General features: G+C 41.9%; 1 protein-coding gene across 1 annotated transcript; it reads right to left on the reverse strand.

Annotated features, from left to right (window-relative positions):
• Window positions 1–293: 293 nt before the first annotated feature.
• Window positions 294–18,894, reverse strand: LOC135550224 (claudin-like protein ZF-A89). Its single transcript, XM_064980835.1, has 2 exons — window positions 18,243–18,894; window positions 294–936 (listed from the first exon to the last, which is right to left on the reverse strand). Exons 1-2 carry the CDS (start codon window positions 18,716–18,718, stop codon window positions 294–296), a joined length of 1,119 nt encoding a protein of 372 aa, XP_064836907.1. The 5' UTR covers window positions 18,719–18,894.
• Window positions 18,895–24,947: the final 6,053 nt, after the last annotated feature.

Consider the following 24,947-nt stretch of genomic DNA (forward strand, 5'->3'; position numbering starts at 1 on the left):
AGAACTATAAATGCGTTGCCTACTTACATTTGTCTGCTTTTTTTTTTTTTTTTTTTGGGGGGGGAGAAGAGACACGCAAGTTAACTATACCATGAGACCTAGCCTAAATTCTTCAAATGTTACAATTCAAGAACGAATGATAAGCATTAAAATATAATTTATTAAAGCAATGAAGCTGTTAAGCTAAAATATCAAATCCTTGTCAAGTGTTGAGAAACAGATTTACCCACGTTCAGACTACACAAGCATGAAATGTCCATATTAAAACACGGTTCAATGTAAGTGTTAATCTGTCAGACATGGGCCCTTCCACTGGCAGTGAAGCGAGGGGCAGAATATTTGGCAGAGTACCCACTCTCCTCACGCTGGGGAGACTGGCAGCAGAGAAGGGCGCCTCCGATGAGCATTAGGCCAGCAGAGCCCCATCCGATGAACAGTGAGGCTCCCAGGTCTCCCCTCTGCGGGTCAGTAAGCAGCGGGTTGTAGAAGTCTCTGATAATGGTGTTGGAAGACCAGGACACGGAGATCAGACAGAGGACGCCAGAGACCAGGAAAAACACACCGGATGCAATGGCCACCTTGGACTTGGCCTCCTCGTCCTCGATGCAGTTGGTGCACTTCCCGCCTGCCACGGAGAGCAGGATGCCGATCAGGGCCACAAGGATGGAGATGATCATCAGAGATCTGGCGGCCTGGAGGTCCTGAGGGAGCGCTAGCATGGAATCGTAGACTTTACACTGCATCTGGCCCGTGCTCTGCGTCACGCAGTTCTTCCATAGGCCTTCCCAGAACATCTGAGCTGTCACAATGTTGTTGCCTATGAAAGCAGTCACCTTCCACATATGGAGCGCACAGATGACAATGTCCCCTAGCCAACCGATAAGAGCCAGGACGATGCCCAGAATCTGGAGACCAGCGGAGGCCATTGCTTTCGCACTCTGTACGTATGCAAGCCTCACGTGAACCCAGAAGGACCTGTGTGTAGCAGTGGTATGGTTGTGGTAAGGCTACAGACCCCAACCTATATACCCACCTGCCAGGGTGTGGTCACTAATTGAGCCGATTGAAAGAACCTATGGATGTTTATTGGAGATACACACCCACTGAACTAATAAAAGTGGCCAGTCTGCCTGTCGATTTACTCATAATTAACCAGGGCTGGGTTGGTTACTTTCTAAATGTAATCTGTTGCAGTTACTAGTTATCTGTTCAAAATTGTAATCCGTAACGTAACCTTTGGATTACCTAAACTCAGTAACAATCTGATTACATTCCGTTACTTTTAGATTGCTTTCCATTTAAGAGGCAATAGAAGAAGAGAAGTGTATGTTACCATTTGAACGACATCTGTTGCAGGATAAATCATTGTTAAAGTTTACATAGCTGTCCATATATGGATGTTACATTTTACTTTATGGGTTGGTTATGTAGGCTTCTTCTAACCCATCACTTTCTACAACATATAATAACATGAGTAAACTATATCTTTACATTAACCAGTCTATCAGAATTCCAGTCATTGATCTTCAAGGGGAATATGGAAGTATAGATTAGCCAAATTGTTTTACCTGAGCATGACCCCAAAATGAAGAACTTATTAGCCACCCCTCCTCATTACTTATGATTTTGTTGTCATGGAGGACTGATTCGGTTCATTGATTTGAGTTGAAAAATAAATGCTGCGCTCATGGAATGGCATGGTTTGAGCACTACTGAAAAGTGCTATTTACATGTGAAAAAATGAATGCCATATGCTGCATTTTGGGGGTTGCAGGTATCCCAGTGGTTAGAGCGTAGGGCCAGTTACCGAAAGGTTGCTGTATCGAATCCCCGAGCTGGCAAAGTAAAAATATGTTGTTCTACCCCTGAACAAGGTAGTTAACCCATTGTTCCTAGGCCGTCATTGTAAATAAGAATATGTTCTTAACTGACTTGACTGGTTGAATCAATAAAAATGTGCTATAGGCCTGTTGGTGACACTTCGATATCTTGATAATATGCAGCTTTTTAAAGGACAAAGCCACAGATGAAATGGTTGCCCCGCCTCTGTTTTGGTAAATAGCTGAGGGATGGGCCTGGAGAAATGTAACCACTCTCAGATTAATAGACAGAGCTATGGATGCAAGGACTGACCATCAATGATAGAACATTATGAGTTTAACCATGTTATGAGGCTACACTGTGTTTGTTTACATTTACAATGTTTACAAACATTGGAATAAAACAAGGTTATATTTTGGGTTCTCATGGAGTGTGACAGTTGAACTAAACCCATGAGGGATTTATAAGTTATATTGTTCAAGAATCAATGGATATATATATATATATATATATATATATATAGTACCAGTCAAAAGTTTGGACACACCTACTCATTCAAGTATTATTTTTTATTTTTACTATTTTCTACATTGTAGAATAAAAGGGAAGACATCAAAACTATGACATAACACATACGGAGTCATGTAGTAACCAAAAAAGTGTTAAACAAATAAAAATATATTTTAGTTTTTTGATTCCTCAAAGTAGCTACCCTTTGCTTTGATGACAGCTTTGAACACTCTTGGCATTCTCTCAACCGGCTTCATGAGGTAGTCACCTGGAATGCAACAGTACATTAGTGGAATTTCTTTCCTTCTTAATACGTTTGAGCTAATCAGTTGTGTTGTGACAAGGTAGGGGTGGTATACAGAAGATAGCCCTATTTGGTAAAATACCAAGTCCGTATTATGGCAAGAACAGGAAAAAAAATGACTGTTCATCATTACTTTAAGACATGAAGGTCAGTCAATCCGGAACATTTCAAGAACTTTGAAAGTTCCTTCAATTGCAGTCGCATAAAACATCAAGTGCTACGATGAAACTGGCCCTCATGAGGATCACCACAGGTAAGGAAGACCCACAGTTACCTCTGCCGCAGAGGATAAGTTCATTAGAGTTACCTGCCTCAGAAATTGCAGCCAAAACAAGTGCTTAACAGAGTTCAAGTAACAGACACATCTCAACATCAACTGTTCAGAGGAGAATGTGTGAATCGAATTGCTGCAACTAAACCACTACTAAAGGACACCAATAATAAGAATAGACTTGCTTGGGCCAAGAAACACATGCAATGAACATTAGACCGGTGGAAATCTGTTCTTTGATCTGACGATTCCAAATTTGAGATCTTTGGCTCCAACCGCCTTGTCTTTGTGAGACGCAGAGTAGGTGAACGGATGATCTCTGCATGTGTGGTTCCTACCATGAAGCATGGAGGAGGTGGGATGGTGGGGGGTGCGTTGCTGGTGACACTGTGATTTATTTAGAATTCAAGGCACACTCAACCAGCATGGCTACTACAGCATTCTGTAGCGATACGCCATCCCATCTGGTTTGAGCTTATTTGGACTATCATTTGTTTTTCAACAGGACAATGACCCAACACACTTCCAGGCTATTTAACCAAGAAGGAGAGTGGTAGAGTACTGCAGCAGATGACCTGGCCTCCACAATCACCCGACCTCAACCCGATTGAGATGGTTTGGGATGAATTGGACTGCAGAGTGAAGGAAAAGCAGTCACCAAGTGCTCAGCATATTTGGGGACTCCTTCAAGACTTTTTGGAAAAGCATTCCAGGTGAAGCTGGTTGAGAGAATGCCAAGAGTGTGCAAAGTTGTCATCAAGGCCAAGGGTGGCTGCTTTGAAGAATCTCAAATATAAAATATATTTAGATTTGTTTGACACTTTTGTGGTTACAAAATGATTCCATGTGTGTTATTTAATTGTTTTAATGTCTTCACTATTATTCTACAATGTAGAAAATAGTAGAAATAAAGAAAAAGCCTTGAATGAGTAGGTGTGTCTAAACTTTTGACTGGTCTAAACAAAACAGTTGTTACCTGCATTGGCACGATGCTATTCCAAGATTATCATTTTAAAAGGCTAATTGATCATTAGAAAACCCTTTTGCAATTATGTTAGCACAATTGAAAACTTTTGTCCTAAAAAGGCAATAAAACTGTCCTTCTTTAGACTAGTTGAGTATCCGGAGCATCAAAATTTGTGGGTTCGATTACAGGCTCAAAATGGCTGGAAACAAAGAACTTTCTTCTGAAACTCGTCAGTCTATTCTTGTTCTGAGAAATGAAGGCTATTCAATGCGAGAAATTGCCAAGAAACTGAAGATCTCGTAAAACGCTGTGTACTACTCCCTTCACAAAATATTGCAAACTGGCCCTAACCAGAATCGAAAGAGGAGTGGGAGGCCACTGTGCACAACTGAGCAAGAGGACAAGTACATCAGAGTGTCTAGTTTGAGAAACAGACGACTCACAAGTCCTCAACTGGCAGCCTCCTTAAATAGTACCCGCAAAACACCAGTCTCAACGTCAACAGTGAAGAGGCAAGTCCAGGATGCTGGCCTTCTAGGCAGAGTTGCAAAGAAAAAGCCATGTCTCAGACTGGCCAATAAAAATAAAAGATTAAGATGGGCAAAAGAACACAGACACTGGACAGAGGAATTATGCCTAGAGGGCCAGCAACAACAACAACAACAAATTATTGTTAGTCGAGCCAATTATATAAACTTGTAGTCATCATGGTCGAATACTCCCCGGGCACACAGTGAGCATGCCCAGGGGGCCCCCATTGATTTTGTTAGTCACTCTCACTCAGATATCCTGAATGTAGCATAAGTCATGGCAAAATGTGTAGAATTACAAGAAATTAGTTGTAAAACTGTACGGTTTCTCTCTACCCAATGGCAAAAGGAGGAGAGTGGCATGAAAAATGTCCGAATGATATCAGTTTGTTGACGGGTTTTAAACAAATGAAAGCTGTCAAAACGATCCAACATGTTTCGGATAGTATTTCAGTTCATCTTGGTTATATATTTTATGTTGATGAAAGAGAGAAATCCAGAGCATTGTTCTGATTGTCCCTTCGTAAATTCAGTGTTCCGCTCTCGGAGCATTCAGAGTGCACACACTGGACGCTCTGGCCAAAGGAGTAGGGTTGATCAGAGGGTTCTGACCTCACAACAGCAGTCAAGCACCCAAGCTAACTGGTTAACGTTGGCTAGCGTGCTAGCTACTTCCAGACACATATGAGAGAACACCTCACTCTGACAATTTTAATCACCCTAGCAGAGCTGATTAGGCTGTTTTCATGTTATCCAGAGCATTGATGACTGTAACTGTGCTGCTGGCAACAATATAATAACTCTTTTTTTTGCTTAATGTTTACTGACACCGGCTATATTCTACAGGGTATTGAGCATTTGTAAATTCGTCAGATATTCTGTGCTCTGGCACACTCAGACGAGAAGATGGACATAATTAACAATGTCCATTGAGAACACACAACAACTATACCACTTAGCTAAGAATGACGTGAATAATCAGGTCAATAAACGTTGGGTAGTTAGTTAGATGGCATATGGTTAATATACTGCCTGGTAAGGTTAATATATTAGTAGCCAACTAATGTTAGGTAACTAGGTAACTAACATACCGGTACATACTGCTGTAATGCTAAGCGGTTCATAAGGATAGCATAGCTAACAAATTGTCAGCCAATATAAAGTGTAATGTAACTTATTTGAAAAGTCATTACTTTATTACATTCCTTAATATATGTCATAATTAGTTAAAGCATTGAATTTGTATCCGCTCGCGCCGGACTTTGGCTGCATATTTTCTGCCATTTTCATCAAACCTGAAAACATTGTGAAGCCACGCCCATTTTCTCAAGGATTGCATTATGGGCTTTATAGGCACGGAACGAGCGTCCACTGCTTTTATACTTTGCATTTTGGCAAATTTAGAACGACATCTGGGAACTTTTGACCTACTAACTATATACTAAGTAATAAGCTAACATATGGAATTGTTTAAAGATTGTCATACCATGTATCAATTAATTTAGAATTTTAGGACCCCTGTAGGTATCAAAAAAACATATAAAACAATGATTTGAAAAAATATTGATTTTGGCCTTTACTACTACCTTTCAGAAACGCATTGAATGACACATTCATAAATGGCAAAAAAGACAGGCAAAAAAATCAATAAGGTTTCGAAGTGTCTGTTCTAAATCTAGGAGATATAAGAAAGCTCAGGAAATGTACATATATGTATATATACAGTGCCTTGCGAAAGTATCCGGCCCCCTTGAACTTTGCGACCTTTTGCCACATTTCAGGCTTCAAACATAAAGATATAAAACTGTATTTTTTTGTGAAGAATCAACAATAAGTGGGACACAATCATGAAGTGGAACGACATTTTTTGGATATTTCAAACTTTTTTAACAAATCAGAAACTGAAAAATTGGGCGTGCAAAATTATTCAGCCCCCTTAAGTTAATACTTTGTAGCGCCACCTTTTGCTGCGATTACAGCTGTAAGTTGCTTGGGGTATGTCTCTATCAGTTTTGCACATCGAGAGACTGAATTGTTTTCCCATTCCTCCTTGCAAAACAGCTCGAGCTCAGTGAGGTTGGAGGGAGAGCATTTGTGAACAGCAGTTTTCAGTTCTTTCCACAGATTCTCGATTGGATTCAGGTCTGGACTTTGACTTGGCCATTCTAACACCTGGATATGTTTATTTTTGAACCATTCCATTGTAGATTTTGCTTTATATTTTGGATCATTGTCTTGTTGGAAGACAAATCTCCGTCCCAGTCTCAGGTCTTTTGCAGACTCCATCAGGTTTTCTTCCAGAATGGTCCTGTATTTGGCTCCATCCATCTTCCCATCAATTTTAACCATCTTCCCTGTCCCTGCTGAAGAAAAGCAGGCCCAAACCATGATGCTGCCACCACCATGTTTGAAGGTGGGGATGGTGGGTTCAGAGTGATGAGCTGTGTTGCTTTTACGCCAAACATAACGTTTGTTGCCAAAAAGTAAAATTTTGGTTTCATCTGACCAGAGCACCTTCTTCCACATGTTTGGTGTGTCTCCCAGGTGGCTTGTGGCAAACTTTAAACGACACTTTTTATGGATATCTTTAAGAAATGGCTTTCTTCTTGCCACTCTTCCATAAAGGCCAGATTTGTGCAATATACAACTGATTGTTGTCCTATGGACAGAGTCTCCCACCTCAGCTGTAGATCTCTGCAGTTCATCCAGAGTGATCATGGGCCTCTTGGCTGCATCTCTGATCAGTCTTCTCCTTGTATGACCTGAAAGTTTAGAGGGATGGCCAGGTCTTGGTAGATTTGCAGTGGTCTGATACTCCTTCCATTTCAATATTATGGCTTGCACAGTGCTCCTTGGGATGTTTAAAGCTTGGGAAATCTTTTTGTATCCAAATCCGGCTTTAAACTTCTTCACAACAGTATCTCGGACCTGCCTGGTGTGTTCCTTGTTCTTCATGATGCTCTCTGCGCTTTTAACGGACCTCTGAGACTATCACAGTGCAGGTGCATTTATACGGAGACTTGATTACACACAGGTGGATTGTATTTATCATCATTAGTCATTTAGGTCAACATTGGATCATTCGGCGATCCTCACTGAACTTCTGGAGAGAGTTTGCTGCACTGAAAGTAAAGTGGCTGAATAATTTTGCATGCCCAATTTTTCAGTTTTTGATTTGTTAAAAAAGTTTGAAATATCCAATAAATGTCGTTCCACTTCATGATTGTGTCCCACTTGTTGTTGATTCTTCACAAAAAAATACAGTTTTATATCTTTATGTTTGAAGCCTGACATGTGGCAAAAGGTCGCAAAGTTCAAGGGGGCCGAATACTTTCGCAAGGCACTGTATATTGGACACATATTTAACTTGGCACAAAACTACCTCCATACTTTAATTTGTTTGTATGGGTTTCCTGACACTTGTGGGGGTTGAGAGTCTCCCCTTTAACCTGTTGATGCTCTGGGGGCGCTATTTCATTTTTGGATGAAAAACGTTCCCGTTTTAAACAAGATATTTTGTCACAAAAAGATGCTCGACTATGCATATAATTGATAGCTTTCGAAAGAAAACACTCTGACGTGTCCAGAACTACCAAGATATTTTCTGTGCGTGCCCTAGAACGTGAGCTTCAGGCAAAACCAAGATGAGATGGCATCCAGGAAATGAGCAGGATTTTTGAGGCTCTGTTTTCCATTGTCTCCTTATATGGCTGTGAATGCGAGAGGAATGAGCCTGCCCTTTCTGTCGTTTCCCCAAGGTGTCTGCAGCATTGTGACGTATTTGTAGGCAGATCATTGGAAGATTGACCATAAGAGACCACATTTACCAGGTGTCCGCCCGGTGTCCTGCGCCGAAATTGGTGCGCAAAAGTCACTGGCCAGTATTTTTCCATGGGATACAGAGAGGAAAGAAAGCTTCCACGAACTGCATATCAATGAAGAGATATGTGAAAAAACACCTTGAGGATTGATTCCAAACAACGTTTGCCATGTTTCGGTCGATATTATGTAGTTAATCCGGAAAAAGTTTTACGTTGTAGGTGACTGAATTTTCGGTTCGTTTCGGTAGCCAGATGCAATGTAGAAAACGGAACGATTTCTCCTACACACAGACGCTTTCAGGAAAAACTGCGCATTTGGTATGTAACTGAGAGTCTCCTCATTGAAAACATCAGAAGCTCTTCAAAGGTAAATGATTTTATTTATTTGGTTATCTGGTTTTTGTGAAAATGTTGTGTGCTAAATGCTACTCAAAATGCTATGCCAGCTTTGCATACTCTTACATACCTTAAGGGAACTTTTTGACAATCACCGTATGGTTAGTGAGAAAGTCCATATTGGAACTGTACGGTCCCTTACTAGACGTCCGAAAACATTTTTAAAATTCGGGGACGGCGTCGGGCCGAGCAGCAGGGCCAGACCTACCGGGAAGTCATCAAATTAACTTTGTCGGACATTCGGTTTTCGTTTTATAAAATAATCAAATTTTGGTCCATTTTTCCGCTATGCCGGAAGATCCCACAAGAGGGCATAAGCAATCATATTGCTATTGGACAAAACATCCCGAATCACGACGGGCCATATCTCGAAAACTGAAAATATTTCGAAGCCGAAACTTGGTGAGCGTAGGTTTGGCATAATGGGCAGATGGCCCCGAACAAGATGGCGTCTAGGCCTCAACGGTTTTTGAGTTATGGCCATATTTCTGGGATTAAAGGTCCAAAATGAAAATAGAGAAATTATTTTTTCACTTCACGTCAAAGTCAAGGAGCCTCCGGTGTCAATAAAAAAAAAAGCCATTTATCTATCGTCATTTAAGAGAAATCGTACGATGACCAGATTGTGATGTTCAGATATAGGTGGGGGGTTTTTTCAACGGTTACAGATCCAGTTGCAGGGTGTTCATACGAATATTTTTAAAGTGTGCTGCGGAGCTCTGTGACATTTCTGTGATTTTCTATGATTTTCTGAAATAACACACACTCACTAAACCCTCCGTAAATAACTCAGTTCTTAACGTAAAGACTTAAAACTCAGGATTCTGTAAAGGCATACCCCAATGAGGATATGAGTTTATTTATAGCTTCCTGTGCCAACAGGAAGTGCCTTAAATGGTGTCATAGTGGCTGTATCCAAGGGTTAAAAAGGTCAGATCTTTTCAAAACTTCATATGTGATTAGGCAACCCTCCTGAACTGTAAAATCACTCATTTCACCCAACAGATGTCAAAGAAAAGCTCTCACACACACACACAGCAAGGACGGAGTGACAAAGCGCGGTGTTTAAAGACACAGAGAGCAGGCAATGGCATAAACATAATCCCAAGGCCGTGCGGAGTCCAACGAGGCGCCCCGCTTGACCGTAGCTCGCTCGGTCTGAGCGCAGCGACCATGAGAAAAATAGGCCCACAATGAAGCCTGCACCACAATGTCATTTGATTTTGGGTGACAGCGGCGGAACCGTTAGGTTTAGAAGGACAATTCAAACACAGGACTGTTCCTAAGGTCCTCCCGATCTGTGCAAGCCTAACCTTGACCGTGTGACATTAACCCTTCACAGTTAAAAGAAGGTGTTTACATAAAAACAGTGTGCATTGACTTCTCTCCCCATAGGAATACATTGCCTGCTCCCCTAAATACAACCTGGAGTCTATATGGGTTATGAATGCTGTATGAACCTGTCTTCTATGACATTCCATCAGACCACTATGAGGTCTACCTGTGTCGATTCTAAGCTTCCTGGAGCAACCGGAAGTGGTTAAATTGACCCAAAAGGTATTTGGATGTACATCACCTCTAAAGGTGGAAATGACTCTGCATTATTCAACCCTGTGTAGATCAGTCAATTCTCAACTAAAAGACTTAAAACTCAGGATTCTGTAGGTTTCTATGTCAATCAAGACATGTGTGTATTTATAGCTTCCTGTGCCAACCGGAAGTGCCATAATTGGTGTCTCAGGAGCTGTTTGGAAGGGTTAAAAAAATCAGATCTGTCCAAAACTTCATATGTGTGATTAGGCAACCCCCATGAACTGTAAATCAGTCATTTCTCCCAACAGATGTCAAAGAAAAGCTCTCACACACACACACAGCAAGGATGGAGTGACAAAGCGTGGTGTTTAAAGACACAGAGAGCAGGCAATGGCATAAACATAATCCCAAGGCCGTGCCGAGTTCAACGAGATATCCCGCTTGACCGTAGCTCGCTTGGTCTAAGCGCAGCGACCATGAGAAAAATAGGCCCACAATGAAGCCTGCACCACAATGTCATTTGATTTTGGGTGACAGCGGCGGAACCGTTAGGTTTAGAAAGACAATTCAACCACAGGACTGTTCCTAAGGTCCTCCTGATCTGTGCATGCCTAACCTTGACTGTGTGGCATTAACCTTTCACAGTTAAAAGAAGGTGTTTACATAAAAACAGTGTGTATTGACTTCTTTCCCCATAGGAATACATTGCCTGCTCCCCTAAATACAACCTGGGGTCTATATGGGTTATGAATGCTGTATGAACCTGTCTTCTATGACATTCCATCAGACCACTATGAGGTCTACCTGTGTCGATTCTAAGCTTCCTGAAGCAACCGGAAGTGGTTAAATTGACCCAAAAGGTATTTGGATGTACATCACCTCCAAAGGTGGAAATGACTCTGCATTATTCAACCCTGTGTAGATCAGTCAATTCTCAACTTAAAGACTTAAAACTCAGGATTCTGTAGGTTTCTATGTCAATCAAGACATGTGTGTATTTATAGCTTCCTGTGCCAACCGGAAGTGCCATAATTGGTGTCTCAGGGGCTGTTTGGAAGGGTTAAAAAATCAGATCTGTCCAAAACTTCATATGTGTGATTAGACAACCCCCATGAACTGTAAATCAGTCATTTTTCCCATAAAAATTCAAAGGAAAAATAAATCACACAGATACACAACTTGGATGGAGGGATGTATTGGGGTGTGTAGAGACTGACAGTGCCTCCAATAGCTAGCTTTGTTCGAGCTAAAAAATAACCGTCAGACCTAGAGTTCCGAAACTTTAGAATCCTGTTCTAGACCTCAGGTAGATAGTGTGTGGTGAGTTACGGCGCTCTAGAAGGTTCTCGGACCGAGAAACAGCGTCGAACATTTGCAATGACTTCAATTCATTTTGACCATTACGAAAATGGCGACATATAGAAATGTCCCAGAGACACAAGACTAGGTGCATTGTGACCGTCTCGGCCCATAGAGACAGAACCCAACATCTCTGTCCGATAGCTCATTCAAGGACCCCGTAGCAAGGCATGGAAAAAAGTGGATTTTCAGCACCAATTAGGCTTTTACTCGGACACCAAATGACCTATCGAGCCGAAACTCGAGATTCGGGGTCGCCTCACATAGGACTACACATAATGTCCGAACTGGCCCCGTAGCTAGAAAGTAACTATGTGTTTTATGTTTTTTTAATGTTTTGTACCGAAGGCCTTGTGAATTTTGGGCCAGCTCTGCAGTATGTGATACTTGGCTCCTAAACGAGTTGGGAAAAGTGGGTTTGGTGTCAGTTTGTATCAGTTTGGTGTCAGAATGATATCAAATTGACTGATGGACGGTGACTTGCAGGTGACTCTTGTCCATTTGCAATATGTTTAAGCGGTGAGGTACCATCACCAAAAGCGACATTCTGAAATCAACCATAACGAGCAACGGAGAGGTACCAGTATCACTGCCCAGCCATCCTGAGGTCATCGGGCCAGTCAATTTGGCATTCCTGCATGATTTTTATGGCATGACAAATTGGTGATGGTGACTGCCCAGTTAACCATATGGCAAATGCACAGTGACTTTGAAAGAGTGAGTAACATCACCAAATGGACATTCTGAAATCAACCCTAACGAGCAATGGAGAGGTACCAGAATCACTGCCGAGCCATCCCGAGTTCATCGGGCCAGTCAATTTGGCATTCCTGCACAAATTTTCAGTGACTTTGCAAAAGTGAGAAAACATTTGCAATATGTTTTAACAGTGAGGTACCATCACCAATAGCGACATTCTGAAATCAACTCAAACGAGCGATGGAAAGGTACCAGAATCACTGCCGAGCCATCCCGAGTTCATCGGGCCAGTCAATTTGGCATTCCTGCACGAATTTTCAGTGACTTTGCAAAAGTGAGAAACATTTGCAATATGTTTTAACAGTGAGGTACCATCACCAAAAGCGACATTCTGAAATCAACCCAAACGAGCGATGGAGAGGTACCAGAATCACTGCCCAGCCATCCCGAGTTCATCGGGCCAGTCAATTTGGCATTCCTGCATGATTTTTATGGCATGACAAATTGGTGATGGTGACTGCCCAGTTAACCATATGGCAAATGCACAGTGACTTTGAAAGAGTGAGTAACATCACCAAATGGACATTCTGAAATCAACCCTAACGAGCGATGGAGAGGTACCAGAATCACTGCCAAGCCATCCCGAGTTCATCGGGCCAGTCAATTTGGCATTCCTGCACGAATTTTCAATGACTTTGCAAAAGTGAGAAAACATTTGCAATATGTTTTAACAGTGAGGTACCATCACCAAAAGCGACATTCTGAAATCAACCCTAATGAGCGATGGAGAGGTACCAGAATCACTGCCGAGCCATCCCGAGTTCATCGGGCCAGTCAATTTGGCATTCCTGCATGATTTTTATAGCATGACAAATTGGTGATGGTGAATGCCCAGTTAACCATATGGCAAATGCACAGTGACTTTGCAAAAGTGAGACAACATTTGCAATATGTTTTAACAGTGAGGTACCATCACCAAAAGCGACATTCTGAAATCAACCATAACGAGCAACGGAGAGGTACCAGTATCACTGCCCAGCCATCCTGAGGTCATCGGGCCAGTCAATTTGGCATTCCTGCATGATTTTTATGGCATGACAAATTGGTGATGGTGACTGCCCAGTTAACCATATGGCAAATGCACAGTGACTTTGAAAGAGTGAGTAACATCACCAAATGGACATTCTGAAATCAACCCTAACGAGCAATGGAGAGGTACCAGAATCACTGCCGAGCCATCCCGAGTTCATCGGGCCAGTCAATTTGGCATTCCTGCACGAATTTTCAATGACTTTGCAAAAGTGAGAAAACATTTGCAATATGTTTTAACAGTGAGGTACCATCACCAAAAGCGACATTCTGAAATCAACCCTAATGAGCGATGGAGAGGTACCAGAATCACTGCCGAGCCATCCCGAGTTCATCGGGCCAGTCAATTTGGCATTCCTGCACAAATTTTCAGTGACTTTGCAAAAGTGAGAAAACATTTGCAATATGTTTTAACAGTGAGGTACCATCACCAAAAGCGACATTCTGAAATCAACCCAAACGAGCGATGGAGAGGTACCAGAATCACTGCCCAGCCATCCCGAGTTCATCGGGCCAGTCAATTTGGCATTCCTGCATGATTTTTATGGCATGACAAATTGGTGATGGTGACTGCCCAGTTAACCATATGGCAAATGCACAGTGACTTTGAAAGAGTGAGTAACATCACCAAATGGACATTCTGAAATCAACCCTAACGAGCGATGGAGAGGTACCAGAATCACTGCCAAGCCATCCCGAGTTCATCGGGCCAGTCAATTTGGCATTCCTGCACGAATTTTCAATGACTTTGCAAAAGTGAGAAAACATTTGCAATATGTTTTAACAGTGAGGTACCATCACCAAAAGCGACATTCTGAAATCAACCCTAATGAGCGATGGAGAGGTACCAGAATCACTGCCGAGCCATCCCGAGTTCATCGGGCCAGTCAATTTGGCATTCCTGCATGATTTTTATAGCATGACAAATTGGTGATGGTGAATGCCCAGTTAACCATATGGCAAATGCACAGTGACTTTGCAAAGTGAGACAACATTTGCAATATGTTTTAACAGTGAGGTACCATCACCAAAAGTGACATTCTGAAATCAACCCAAACGAGCGATGGAGAGGTACCAGAATCACTGCCCAGCCATCCCGAGTTCATCGGTTCAGTCAATTTGGCATTCCTGCATGATTTTTATAGCATGACAAATTGGTGATGGTGAATGCCCAGTTAACCATATGGCAAATGCACAGTGACTTTGCAAAAGTGAGACAACATTTGCAATATGTTTTAACAGTGAGGTACCATCACCAAAAGTGACATTCTGAAATCAACCCAAACGAGCGATGGAGAGGTACCAGAATCACTGCCCAGCCATCCCGAGTTCATCGGTTCAGTCAATTTGGCATTCCTGCATGATTTTTATAGCATGACAAATTGGTGATGGTGACTGCCCAGTTAACCATATGGCAAATGCACAGTGACTTTGCAAAAGTGAGAAAACATAAACAAATGGACATGATGAAATCAACACCACGAGTGATTGAAAGGAACAACAATCACTGCCCGGCCATCCCGAGTTCATCAGGCCAGTCAATTTTGCATTTCTGAAGGATTTTTGAGCATGTCAAATTTCTTATGACATTTGGCCCCCACAAAACATATGCCTTATGCACAAGTAAAAAAACAAAACATTATGATAATAAAATATGACTAAAGTATGTTGATACAGTTCTTATACGTGTGTAACTGACACAAAATTCGAAAACATTTTGAAAAACGGTCCAGAAAGCACTTTTTTAGGGGTGTGTGAAGTTTTTTATGAAATTTAGCAATTTTTGACTTTTGACTTCTGACTTCCTATGAAATCATATTGCAGATGGACAAAACACATGCAATAATGCGCAAGTAAAAAAAATAAAAAAATAATGATAATAAAATTGGACAAAAGTATATTCATACAGTTCTTACACATGTGTAATTGACAAAAAAAGCAAAAGAATTTCGAAAAACGGTCCAGAAAGCACTTTTTTAAGGGGTGATAAGTTTTTGACAAAAAATCCATTTTTTCAAAATTTGGCTTTTGGATGTTGACTTGGAGTCCAATATCAATATGAAAAACCACGGTGGAGCGCACACGCCACCTGTTGGATTTTTGAAGTGTTACAACTGGCAATAGCCATATGGCATTTGAAGTAAACTTTGCATGAATCAACGCCGATTTGGGTGGTATTGACCAATGTGTACATGGTTTGTCCTATGCCAATAATTTGCCATTCATTTTTGTCCACTACGGGGTGAATTCCCTTACACAAATTAATCAATTTCTATGGTTCAAAAGCATATTTTGAAAATCTGAGATGACAGTGTTGTTAAGAAAAGGCTAAGCTTGAGAGCAGACGCATTATTTTCATTTTATTTGCGATTTTCAGAAATCGTTAACGTTGCGTTATGCTAATGAGCCTGAGGCTTTAGTCACGATCCCGGATCCGGGATGGGGAGTTTCAAGAAGTTAAATAGAGTGGTCATAATAGTTTGTAGGTCAAACCTTTCGGGCACGACAGACGTTTTCGGGATATCTCAGCTGTAGCTCGCCCACCTTCCAACGCAGATGTGGAAGGCTGACATCGGCGAATGTGGTGGATTGAGACACAGCCAATTAACAGAAAAATTATTATTATCTCTAGCTTAAATTGACAGATTTTGATGGGGATTTTTTTATTATGTTACTTAGATTGATGCACCGGTGCATCAATAGACTCTTACGGATTTTAGTGCCAATTCACTTTTGCAGTCTGAGAATAGGACTGCCGCACTCACTTTTACTCGGCTAAAAGTACACCGGTTGTAGTCACATATTCATTACAATTGACTCCACTCAACCCATCTCTCTCTCTCTCTCTCTCTCTCAAACATCACCTGGCATTTCAATGTAGACTCTGTAGACACAGTTTTTTACCCGATCATTATATGCAGTGTTGTACTTATTCAAATACAACCCCAACCCCCTGTCCTGTTTGCAGTTAAAGCTCCCTATTTGAACAAAAAATGAGTTTGGAACTATCAGTACCACATGATCTCATACTCCTTTGCTGTGCCACACCTAGACCTGATGGGTGAGTCAAGACAATGGATCCTTCTCAAGTTCTATTGTATTGCAAACAGGCTTTGTTCACTTTAAAAAAAGAGTACTTCACACACACTATGGTATTTCCAGGTGCATGGAGGAAAAATAGTATATATCAAAAAGACAAAACTACAATACACTGGTTGGGTAATCTTGAATATTCCAAACAATTTGAATTCAAGATCAATACTAATGGGTTGGAGTGAGTTTCATATTCTTCAGGCTTTGTACAAAATGGTTCCCAAAGATCCTGCTCTGCTATTTGACTAGGGAAATAATGTACGTTAGTTGATGCACGCAAAGCAACTTCCCTTAGGTTATGACTTATAGCCAGTAATTTACGTCAAAAGAAGAATACCTGAGAAATACACTGAGGGTACAAAACATGCTCTTTCCATGGCATACTGTAGACTGACCAGGTGAATCCAGGTGAACGCTATGATCCTTTATTGATGGCACTCGTTAAATCCACTTCAATCAGTATAAATGAAGAGGAGGAAACAGGTTAAATAAGGATTTTTAAGCCTTGGGGCAATTGAGCCATGGATTGTGTATGTGTGCCATTCAGAGAGGGAATTGGCAAGACAAAATATTTAAGTGTCTTTGAACGAGGTATGAGGTAGGTGCCGGGCACACTGGTTTGGGTGTGTCAACAACTGCAACGCTGCTGTGTTTTTCATGCTCAACGGTTTCTCTTGTGTATCAAAAATGGTCCACCACACAAAGTACATCCACTCAACTTGACACAACTGTGGGAAGGATTAGAGGCAACATGGGCCAGAATCCCTATGGAATGCTTTCGACACCTTGTAGAGTCCATGCCATGAGGAATTGAGGCTGTTCTGAGGGCAAAAGGAGGTGTATGTTGTTTTTTGGACATAGTTGAATATTTACTTGCCAGTTACATGTATCTTAATAGAAATAGTGATAAAATAAGTTTTCATGTTGAATGTGGTGTTGATGAATGAAAAAAACAAATTAATTAACCATTTACTGTAACTCATACGTGTTTAAAAAAAGATAAATACAAATTACAATATTAAAGGGAAACTTTATCTTTAGCCCTTAATCTACTTTCCAGAGTCAGATGAAATCAAAGATACCATTTTCTGTCTTTGTGTGTACAGTATGAAGAAAGTTAGAGGCTTCCACAGCCAATAACAACTAGTGTTAGCACAATTAATGGAAGTCTGTGGGTATCTGCTCGCATGCTATCAGATACTCATATTCTTTCAGTCATTGCGCTAAAGCTAGTTAGCAATTGCACTAGCACTAGTTAGCAACTTCCTTCAAATCACACGCAGAGACAAGTTCATATGAATTTTGGGAGGTAGATAAAGGGCCTCATTGCCAAAATCCCAAAGTATCCCTTTAACAATAACATGTATAAATTATAATGTACAACTGTAACAAACATGGCTGGGATAAAACAATTAACAAAACACACTGCCACAATTAACAAAACACACTCCTCTTTGGGTGTGATTCTCTTTCAATGTTAAGTTACATGGAATCTTTAGTCACTGTGGTTCTTTTCTTCGCTCATCACCAATAAATATCGTCCTCAAACCTTCGTAATACAGAAGCACCATAGTGACTCAGAATACACATATACACAGCTGGATCAGACAGTCTCTCATGGCAAACAGACATATCTTCCTTTCTTCACTCCCTCCCTCTCTTCTCTCTCTTCCTCACTCAGACAAAGTCCTTTCCAGTGGACGTTGCTGAGTTCTCGGAGCGAGGAGCCTTGTTGTACTTGGCGGTGTAGGAACCCTCATCCTTCTTGGGGCAGTTGCAGCAGAGCAAACCCCCTCCAATCAGCAGCAGGGCAGCGGCCCCCCAGCCCACGTAGAGCGCCCCCCCCAGCTCCCTCTTCTGAGAGCTTACCAGGAGCGGGTTGTAGAAGTCCTGGATGATGCTGTGGGCCGTCCAGCAGACAGGGATAAGGCACAGAACTCCGGCAATGATGAACACCACCCCGGATGCCACACCCACTTTAGCCTTGGACGCCTCGTTATCCACACAGTTAGTGCACTTGCCCCCGGCTACGGCCAGCAGAATGGCAATAATGCCGGCGAGGATGGCAATGATGGTCAGAGCTCTGGCGGCCTGTAGGTCAGAGCTCAAGGCCAGCATGGAGTCGTAGACCTTACACTGCATCTGGCCCGTGCTCTGGACCACGCAGCTCATCCAGATACCCTCCCAGGAGGTCTGCGACGTGACTATGTTACTGCCGATGAAGGCGGTGACCTTCCACATGGGCATGGCACAAACAATGATGGTCCCAATCCAGCCTATGATCCCAAGGGCAATGCCCAGCATCTGTAGCCCAGCCGACACCATCTTAGATCCGGTTGGAGTTGGTTTTTCTGTGGGTCTGAGTGAAACTGGACAGCCCTTTGTCTTCCTTTCTGTGTGATGTAGAGGTTATTCGTCTTCTCTCAGTCTAATCTGAATACAGTGGGTGGTTGTGTTTCTGTGTGTGCTGCTCTAGGTCTGAGTCCCAAGTGGGGAAGGACTACCAGGAGAACAGGTTCTTCTGACCTCCCCCTTCGGAAGGGAGGGAGGGAGGGAGGGAGGGGAAGGGCCGGGCTTGAAATCAGGTTTCTCTCGCTCTATCTCTCTTAAAGGTCTTCACTTCTACAGTATTTCAATTAAATGTTTCAAGTTTGCAAAGACATGTATTTAAGTATTTATTTTGTTTTGCTCACGTAATATAATTTAAAAGTATGCATTAAGGTGTCTGTAATATAATACATGTGGCAAAACAAATTAGAAATAAACGTTTGTAGATTCCCCAAAAATGTACAATGGTGAGGGAGTGCCAAGACAGAGGTACGTTGGCTTCAACATAGAGCCCCCAATCAGTCATCTAGTGTACGTATATATAAATAATTTGTTGGGTCTAGGTTGGGTTCTCCTCAGGTCCATTCGGGTTCGGTTTTTATTGTTCTAGAGTCCGTTTGGGTCTGTGTCCCCTTAAAATTGTCAAAATTATTGGGTCCATTCGGATTTGGGTCTGAATGTCCTTGGGTCCGTTTAGTTTAGTTCCGGGCTCCAACTTTTGGAACCTGAGGAGACCTCTAATCTCTCGCTCTCACTCTCTCCAGGAGGCGCTGCCTGAGCCAGTGAGGAGGGTGCTTGAGCAGCCACTAAGGGAGGGGCCACCCTCTGTGGCCCTGCTCTTCTCAATAGTATGTCCATCTCTGATAGCTACCCAGTAAGAGCTGAAAATAGCCCATATTAATATATGTAGCCTTATAAATAAGGTTCATGGAATCAATAACTTGCTAACATCAGATAACATTCATATATTAGCCATTTCTGAGACTCACTTAGATAATTAATTTGATGATGCATCAATAGCAATACAATAATATAACATTTATAGAAGAGACAGAAATGCTTATGGGGGAGGTGTTGCTGTATATATTCAGATGTATGTCAAGTGTTATTGAAGTGTTGTGGTTGCAGGTTCACTTGGCACATTTAAAGCCTTTTCTTTTGGGGTGTTGCTATTGGCCACCAAGTGCTAACAGTCAGTATCTAAATAATATGTGTGAAATGCTTGATAGTGTATGTGATGTAAACAGAGAGGACTACTTTCTTGGGGACCTAGTTTTGTCTAATCTTGATTATTGTCTAGTCGTGTGGTCCAGTGCGGCAAGGAAAGATCTAGTTAATTAAGCTGCAGCTGTCCCAGAAAAAGAGCATAATTTTTTGCTCTTAATTGTAATCAGAGGGCTGATCTAAATACTATGAGTGCCAGTCTCTCTTGGCTAAGAGTTGAGGAGAGACTGACTGCATCACTTCTTCTTTTTATAAGAAACATTAATGTGTTGGAAATTCCAAATTGTTTGCATTGTGACCTGATGCATTGTGACACACAGCTCTGACACACACACTTATCCCACCAAACATGCCACCAGGGGTCTTTTCACAGTCTCCAAATCCAGAATAAATTCAAGAAAGTGTACAGTATTATATAGAGCCAGATTTCCCTGCCACCGACACGCACCTATTACAACTATCAGACATACAGCCAGGAATTTCTAAATTCTCTGACCATCAAAAGGTTGCGTCTGGACCAAAAACATTCAGGGCTGCAACCCCGGAAACCCAGGTCTAATGACGCCTATGGGTAACACGACACATCCTCTTCCTTTTCTCTCTACCTCTCCCTCCCCCTCTCTTGTTTATGTTTAGTGACAGGGGGGGGGAGGGATGGGGGGGGGGGGGGGTTGTCACCAAGCTTGTTGAACCGGTTGCTTCAAGTTGTAAATGTGATGCACTTTATCATAATCAGTCAGAAGTCGCTATGGCTAATTTGCATATAAATTGTGGTTTTGTCCAAATGTTGATTTTTCACTGTTTGGGGGTTTTAACAAAACAATGTCTTTGCTATCATAATCTGTATGATTTAGCGCCAAATTCAGAGGAGATACAGTATGCAATTTTGTATCTTATTAATGTAGGATGAAACATTGCAACGGAGCACTTTCACATCGGTTTGGTGGATGATAGCTTGTAACACATCACATCAGGCTCTCACGGCACTATCTTATCTGGACTATCGAAATCCCCCCCTATTCCGAATTCATGAATGAATTATAAACTAGCCAGCTAGATATTTTGAATCAAGCTGCAATAGACTATTAAATCGGATGATTTTCCTGTTTTCCCAATCAAAGCTACCATAGCGTATTATTCGTGGGAAAACAAATCTCTCTGTCACTCAGTGTGACTAACTATATTTTGCTCTGCTCATCTTTCCCTCAATCCTAACTGGTCTCCCAGTCCCTGCCGCTGAAAAACATCCCCACAGTATGATGCTGCCACCACCATGCTTCACAGTAGGGAAAGTGCCAAATTTCCTCCAGATGTGATGCTTGGCATTCAGGCCAAAGAGTTCAATCTTGGTTTCATCAGACCAGAGAATCTTGTTTCTCATAGTCTAAGAGTCTTTAGATGCTTTAGTGATTCTACCGTAAAGGTCTGATTGGTGGAGTGCTGCTGAGATGGTTGTCTTTCTGGAAGGTTCTCTCATCTCCACAGAGGCTCTATCAGAGTGACCATCGGGTTCTTGGTCACCTCCCTGACCAAGGCCCTTCGCCTCTGATTGCTCAGTTTTGCTTGGTGGTTTCAAACTTCTTCCATTTAAGAATGATGGAGGCCACTGTGTTCTTGGGGACCTTCATTGCTGCAGACATTTTTTGGTATCCTTCCTCAGATCTGTGCCTTGACAAAAACCTGTCACGGAACTCTACGAACAATTCCTTTGACCTCGTGGCTTGGTTTTTGCAGTGACATGCACTATCTGACATAGTCAGAAGCATACCATCCTGCATCCCACTGTTGGCTTGCTTCTGAAGCTAAACTGGGTTGGTCCTGGTCAGTCCCTGGATAGGAGACCAGACGTTGCTGGAAGTGGTGTTGGAGCGCCAGTAGGAGGCACCCTTTCCTCTGGTCTAAAAAAATAGCCCAATCCCCCAGGGCAATGATTTGAAACATTGGCCTGTGTAGAGTGCAGTCTTTTGGATGGGACGTTAAACGGGTGCCCTGACTCTCTGTCACTAAAAGATCCCATGGCAATTATCATAAGAGTAGGGAGTTAACATCGGTGTCCTGGCCAAATTCCCAATCTGGCTCTCATACCATCATGGTCACCTAATCATCACCTGCTTACAATTGCCTCATTCATCTCCTCTCCCCTGTAACTATTCCCAAGGTCATTGCTGTAAATGAGAATGTGTTCTCAGTCAACTTATAGGGTAAAATAAGCATAAAAAAAACTGTGGGACCTTATATAAGCAAGAGCGTGCCATTCCAAATCATGTCCAATCAATTGAATTTACCACAGTTGGACTCCAATGAAGTTGTAGAAACATCTCAAGAATGATCAATGGAAACAGGATGCACCTGTGCTCCATTTCGAGTCTCATAGCAAAGGATCTAAATATTTCTGTAAATAATGTATTTCTGTTTTACATTTTTTAATACTTTTGCAAAAAATCTTAAAACCTGTTTTCGCTTTAACATTATGTTGTATTGTGTGGATTGCTGACGATTTTTATTTATATAAAACATTTTAGAATAAGGCTGTAACATAACAAAATGTGGAAAAAGTCAAAGGGTCAGAATACTTTCTGAATGCACTGTATCTAACAGGACAGTAGAGACAACATGGGTGTGTTCTGAATGGCACCCTAGTCCCTATATAGTAGACTACTTTTGAGTTCAATGGGCCTGGCCATAAGAAGTGCATTATATAAGAAAGTAGGTTGTCATTTGGGACGGAACCACCCTGCTGGAGGTTACCAAGCAGCTCTCTGACTGAGCATGTCTATACACAGTCAAGCAACGCCAACCAGTGACCTGCTAGACTACTGTCATGGACAGTTAGGCCTGCTAGTCTGCATGCCAGTAGGCACACACAGCCCATAGAAACACACAAGCATGCACATGCACTCACTCTCTCTCACACACACACACACACACACACACACACACACACACACACACACACACACACACACACACACACACACACACACACACACACACACACACACACACACACACACACACATGTTGAGCACACACACACACACACACACACACGCACTCGCACTCGCACACGCACTCGCACTCGCACTCGCACTCACACTCACAGTCAGTCAGTCACTCACACACATGCACTCAGTCACACAACCACACACAGTTTTGTAATTAGCCTCCTATTTGCCTGCTGCTCCCACCAGAACAAAGAATGACCTCTGCTCTCTCTCAGGTCCCTGGAACCTTACAAGCAAACAAGTGGAACACGGACAGAGAGTCACGATAATCCCTCTGCCAACTGAAACTCGTTCATCAATCTCCAGAGAGAGAGAGAGAAAAAGAGAGAGACAGAGAGAGAATAAGAGAGAAATTGATAGAGTGGGGGGGGGGGTGAGAGAGATCTGTGGCTGACTGAAACTCCCTGTAACAACTACAAAAGGGGAGGTAAGGAGTAGGAGTGTTAGAGTAGTAACATGGTACAGTTGGCTGTGTTTCAATAGTGTTAGGTTTCAGACAGGACCCATGTCTCCTAACATTGTGTACACTAGGCATTTTAGGAGGAAAGTGTCATCTTCACTCGAAATGTAACTGTCAGGCCTTTTATGGAAGGAAGCATAGAAACCCTTTTTTGGTACACAATTTGTATAGATTTTGATCAATTAATTAAATCAACTGTGTTAGTGCTGGGCTGGAACTAAAGCCCGCACATCTAGTTCATTTCTGGGTAGTTCAATTCTGGGTAATTCTTTATTTGGTTCTGTAGATGCACTACAGACAATATACAGTAACATTTCTAACTATCTCGTAACTAACTATCTAGTAACCCAAGCCTTAACCGTTATCCTAACCCTAAACTGAACCCGAAACGTAACACTTACACCTATTCTAAACCTAATCCTAACCGTAACCTTAACAAGCAGTTGATTATCAACATATAATTTGTTGATAGTATGACCATCTGTAAATGGACAGATGAACAATCCAGACTATCCAAATAAAGTGTGACGAATTATGTTATGCATGAATGCAGTCCAGGTCATCAGCAATTCACTTTACTAATGATTCAGAGTCAAACAATAATTTAGAGAGTCGGTTTCCTGGACACAGATTAAGCCTAGTCCTGAACTAAAACATTTTTTAATGGAAATTATTTTTTAGTCCAAGACTAGGCCGGGAAACAAGCAATACATTATAACTGTAACGTTCTGACCATAGTTCTTGTGTGTTTTCCTTGTTTTAGTGTTGGTCAGGACGTGAGCTGGGTGGGCATTCTATGTTGTGTGTCTAGTTTGTCTGTTTCTGTGGTTGGCCTGATGTGGTTCTCAATCAGAGGCAGGTGTTAGTCATTGTCTCTGATTGGGAACCATATTTAGGTAGCTTGTTTTGTGTTGGGGTTTGTGGGTGATTGTTTCCTGTCTTTGTGTCTATGCACCATATAGGACGGTTTTTGTTTTGGATTTCACATTTGTTGTTTTGTAATTTGAAGTGTTCAGTTGTGAGTTATTATTAAATAAGATGGAACACTCACCACGCTGCGCTTTGGTCCTCTCTTTCCCAGGAAGAAAGCTGTTACAATAACAGTCAGTAATACAAGTCTTCTACTCTTCAGAAGTATTGACCAGCATTCATCTCAAATAGTTTCCAATTTGACTGAACAAATACTTAATGTGTGCTTTATTTGTGCCATTGAATCCTTCCTCAGACACAGATTAACGGCTACGTCCCAAATGGCACCCTATTACCTACAGTAATTGTGCTCAACCTTTGACCAGGGCCTGGACAAAAGTAGTGCACTACTTAATAGGGTGGCAGCCCAGGTTATCTTATCACTGCTAATATATGATTTGTTTGTCTGAGTGATTCTAAAGTGTGTAGAGCGATAAAGTGTACAAATAAACAAGAACATATTCTACACCTGATTTCTTCTGTGGATGTGCCAGTGCTGGAATAAACAGTCACACACACATGCACCCTGAAACTTACGTATGCACGTACAGTACCTACACTATACAGT

This window comes from Oncorhynchus masou, chromosome 12, assembly GCF_036934945.1.
Source record: "Oncorhynchus masou masou isolate Uvic2021 chromosome 12, UVic_Omas_1.1, whole genome shotgun sequence".
In the NCBI taxonomy this organism is placed as follows: Eukaryota; Metazoa; Chordata; class Actinopteri; order Salmoniformes; family Salmonidae; genus Oncorhynchus; species Oncorhynchus masou.

What these genes read in the sequence shown, in the direction of transcription:
- LOC135550224 (XM_064980835.1), bottom strand. Translation starts at nt 18,718, where the DNA reads ATGGTGTCGGCTGGGCTACAGATGCTGGGCATTGCCCTTGGGATCATA. An exon ending in GTAAGCTCTCAGAAGAGGGA is followed by an intron (nt 937 to 18,242) that starts GCTGGGGGGGGC and finishes ATACGTACAGAG; the next exon opens with TGCGAAAGCAATGGCCTCCG.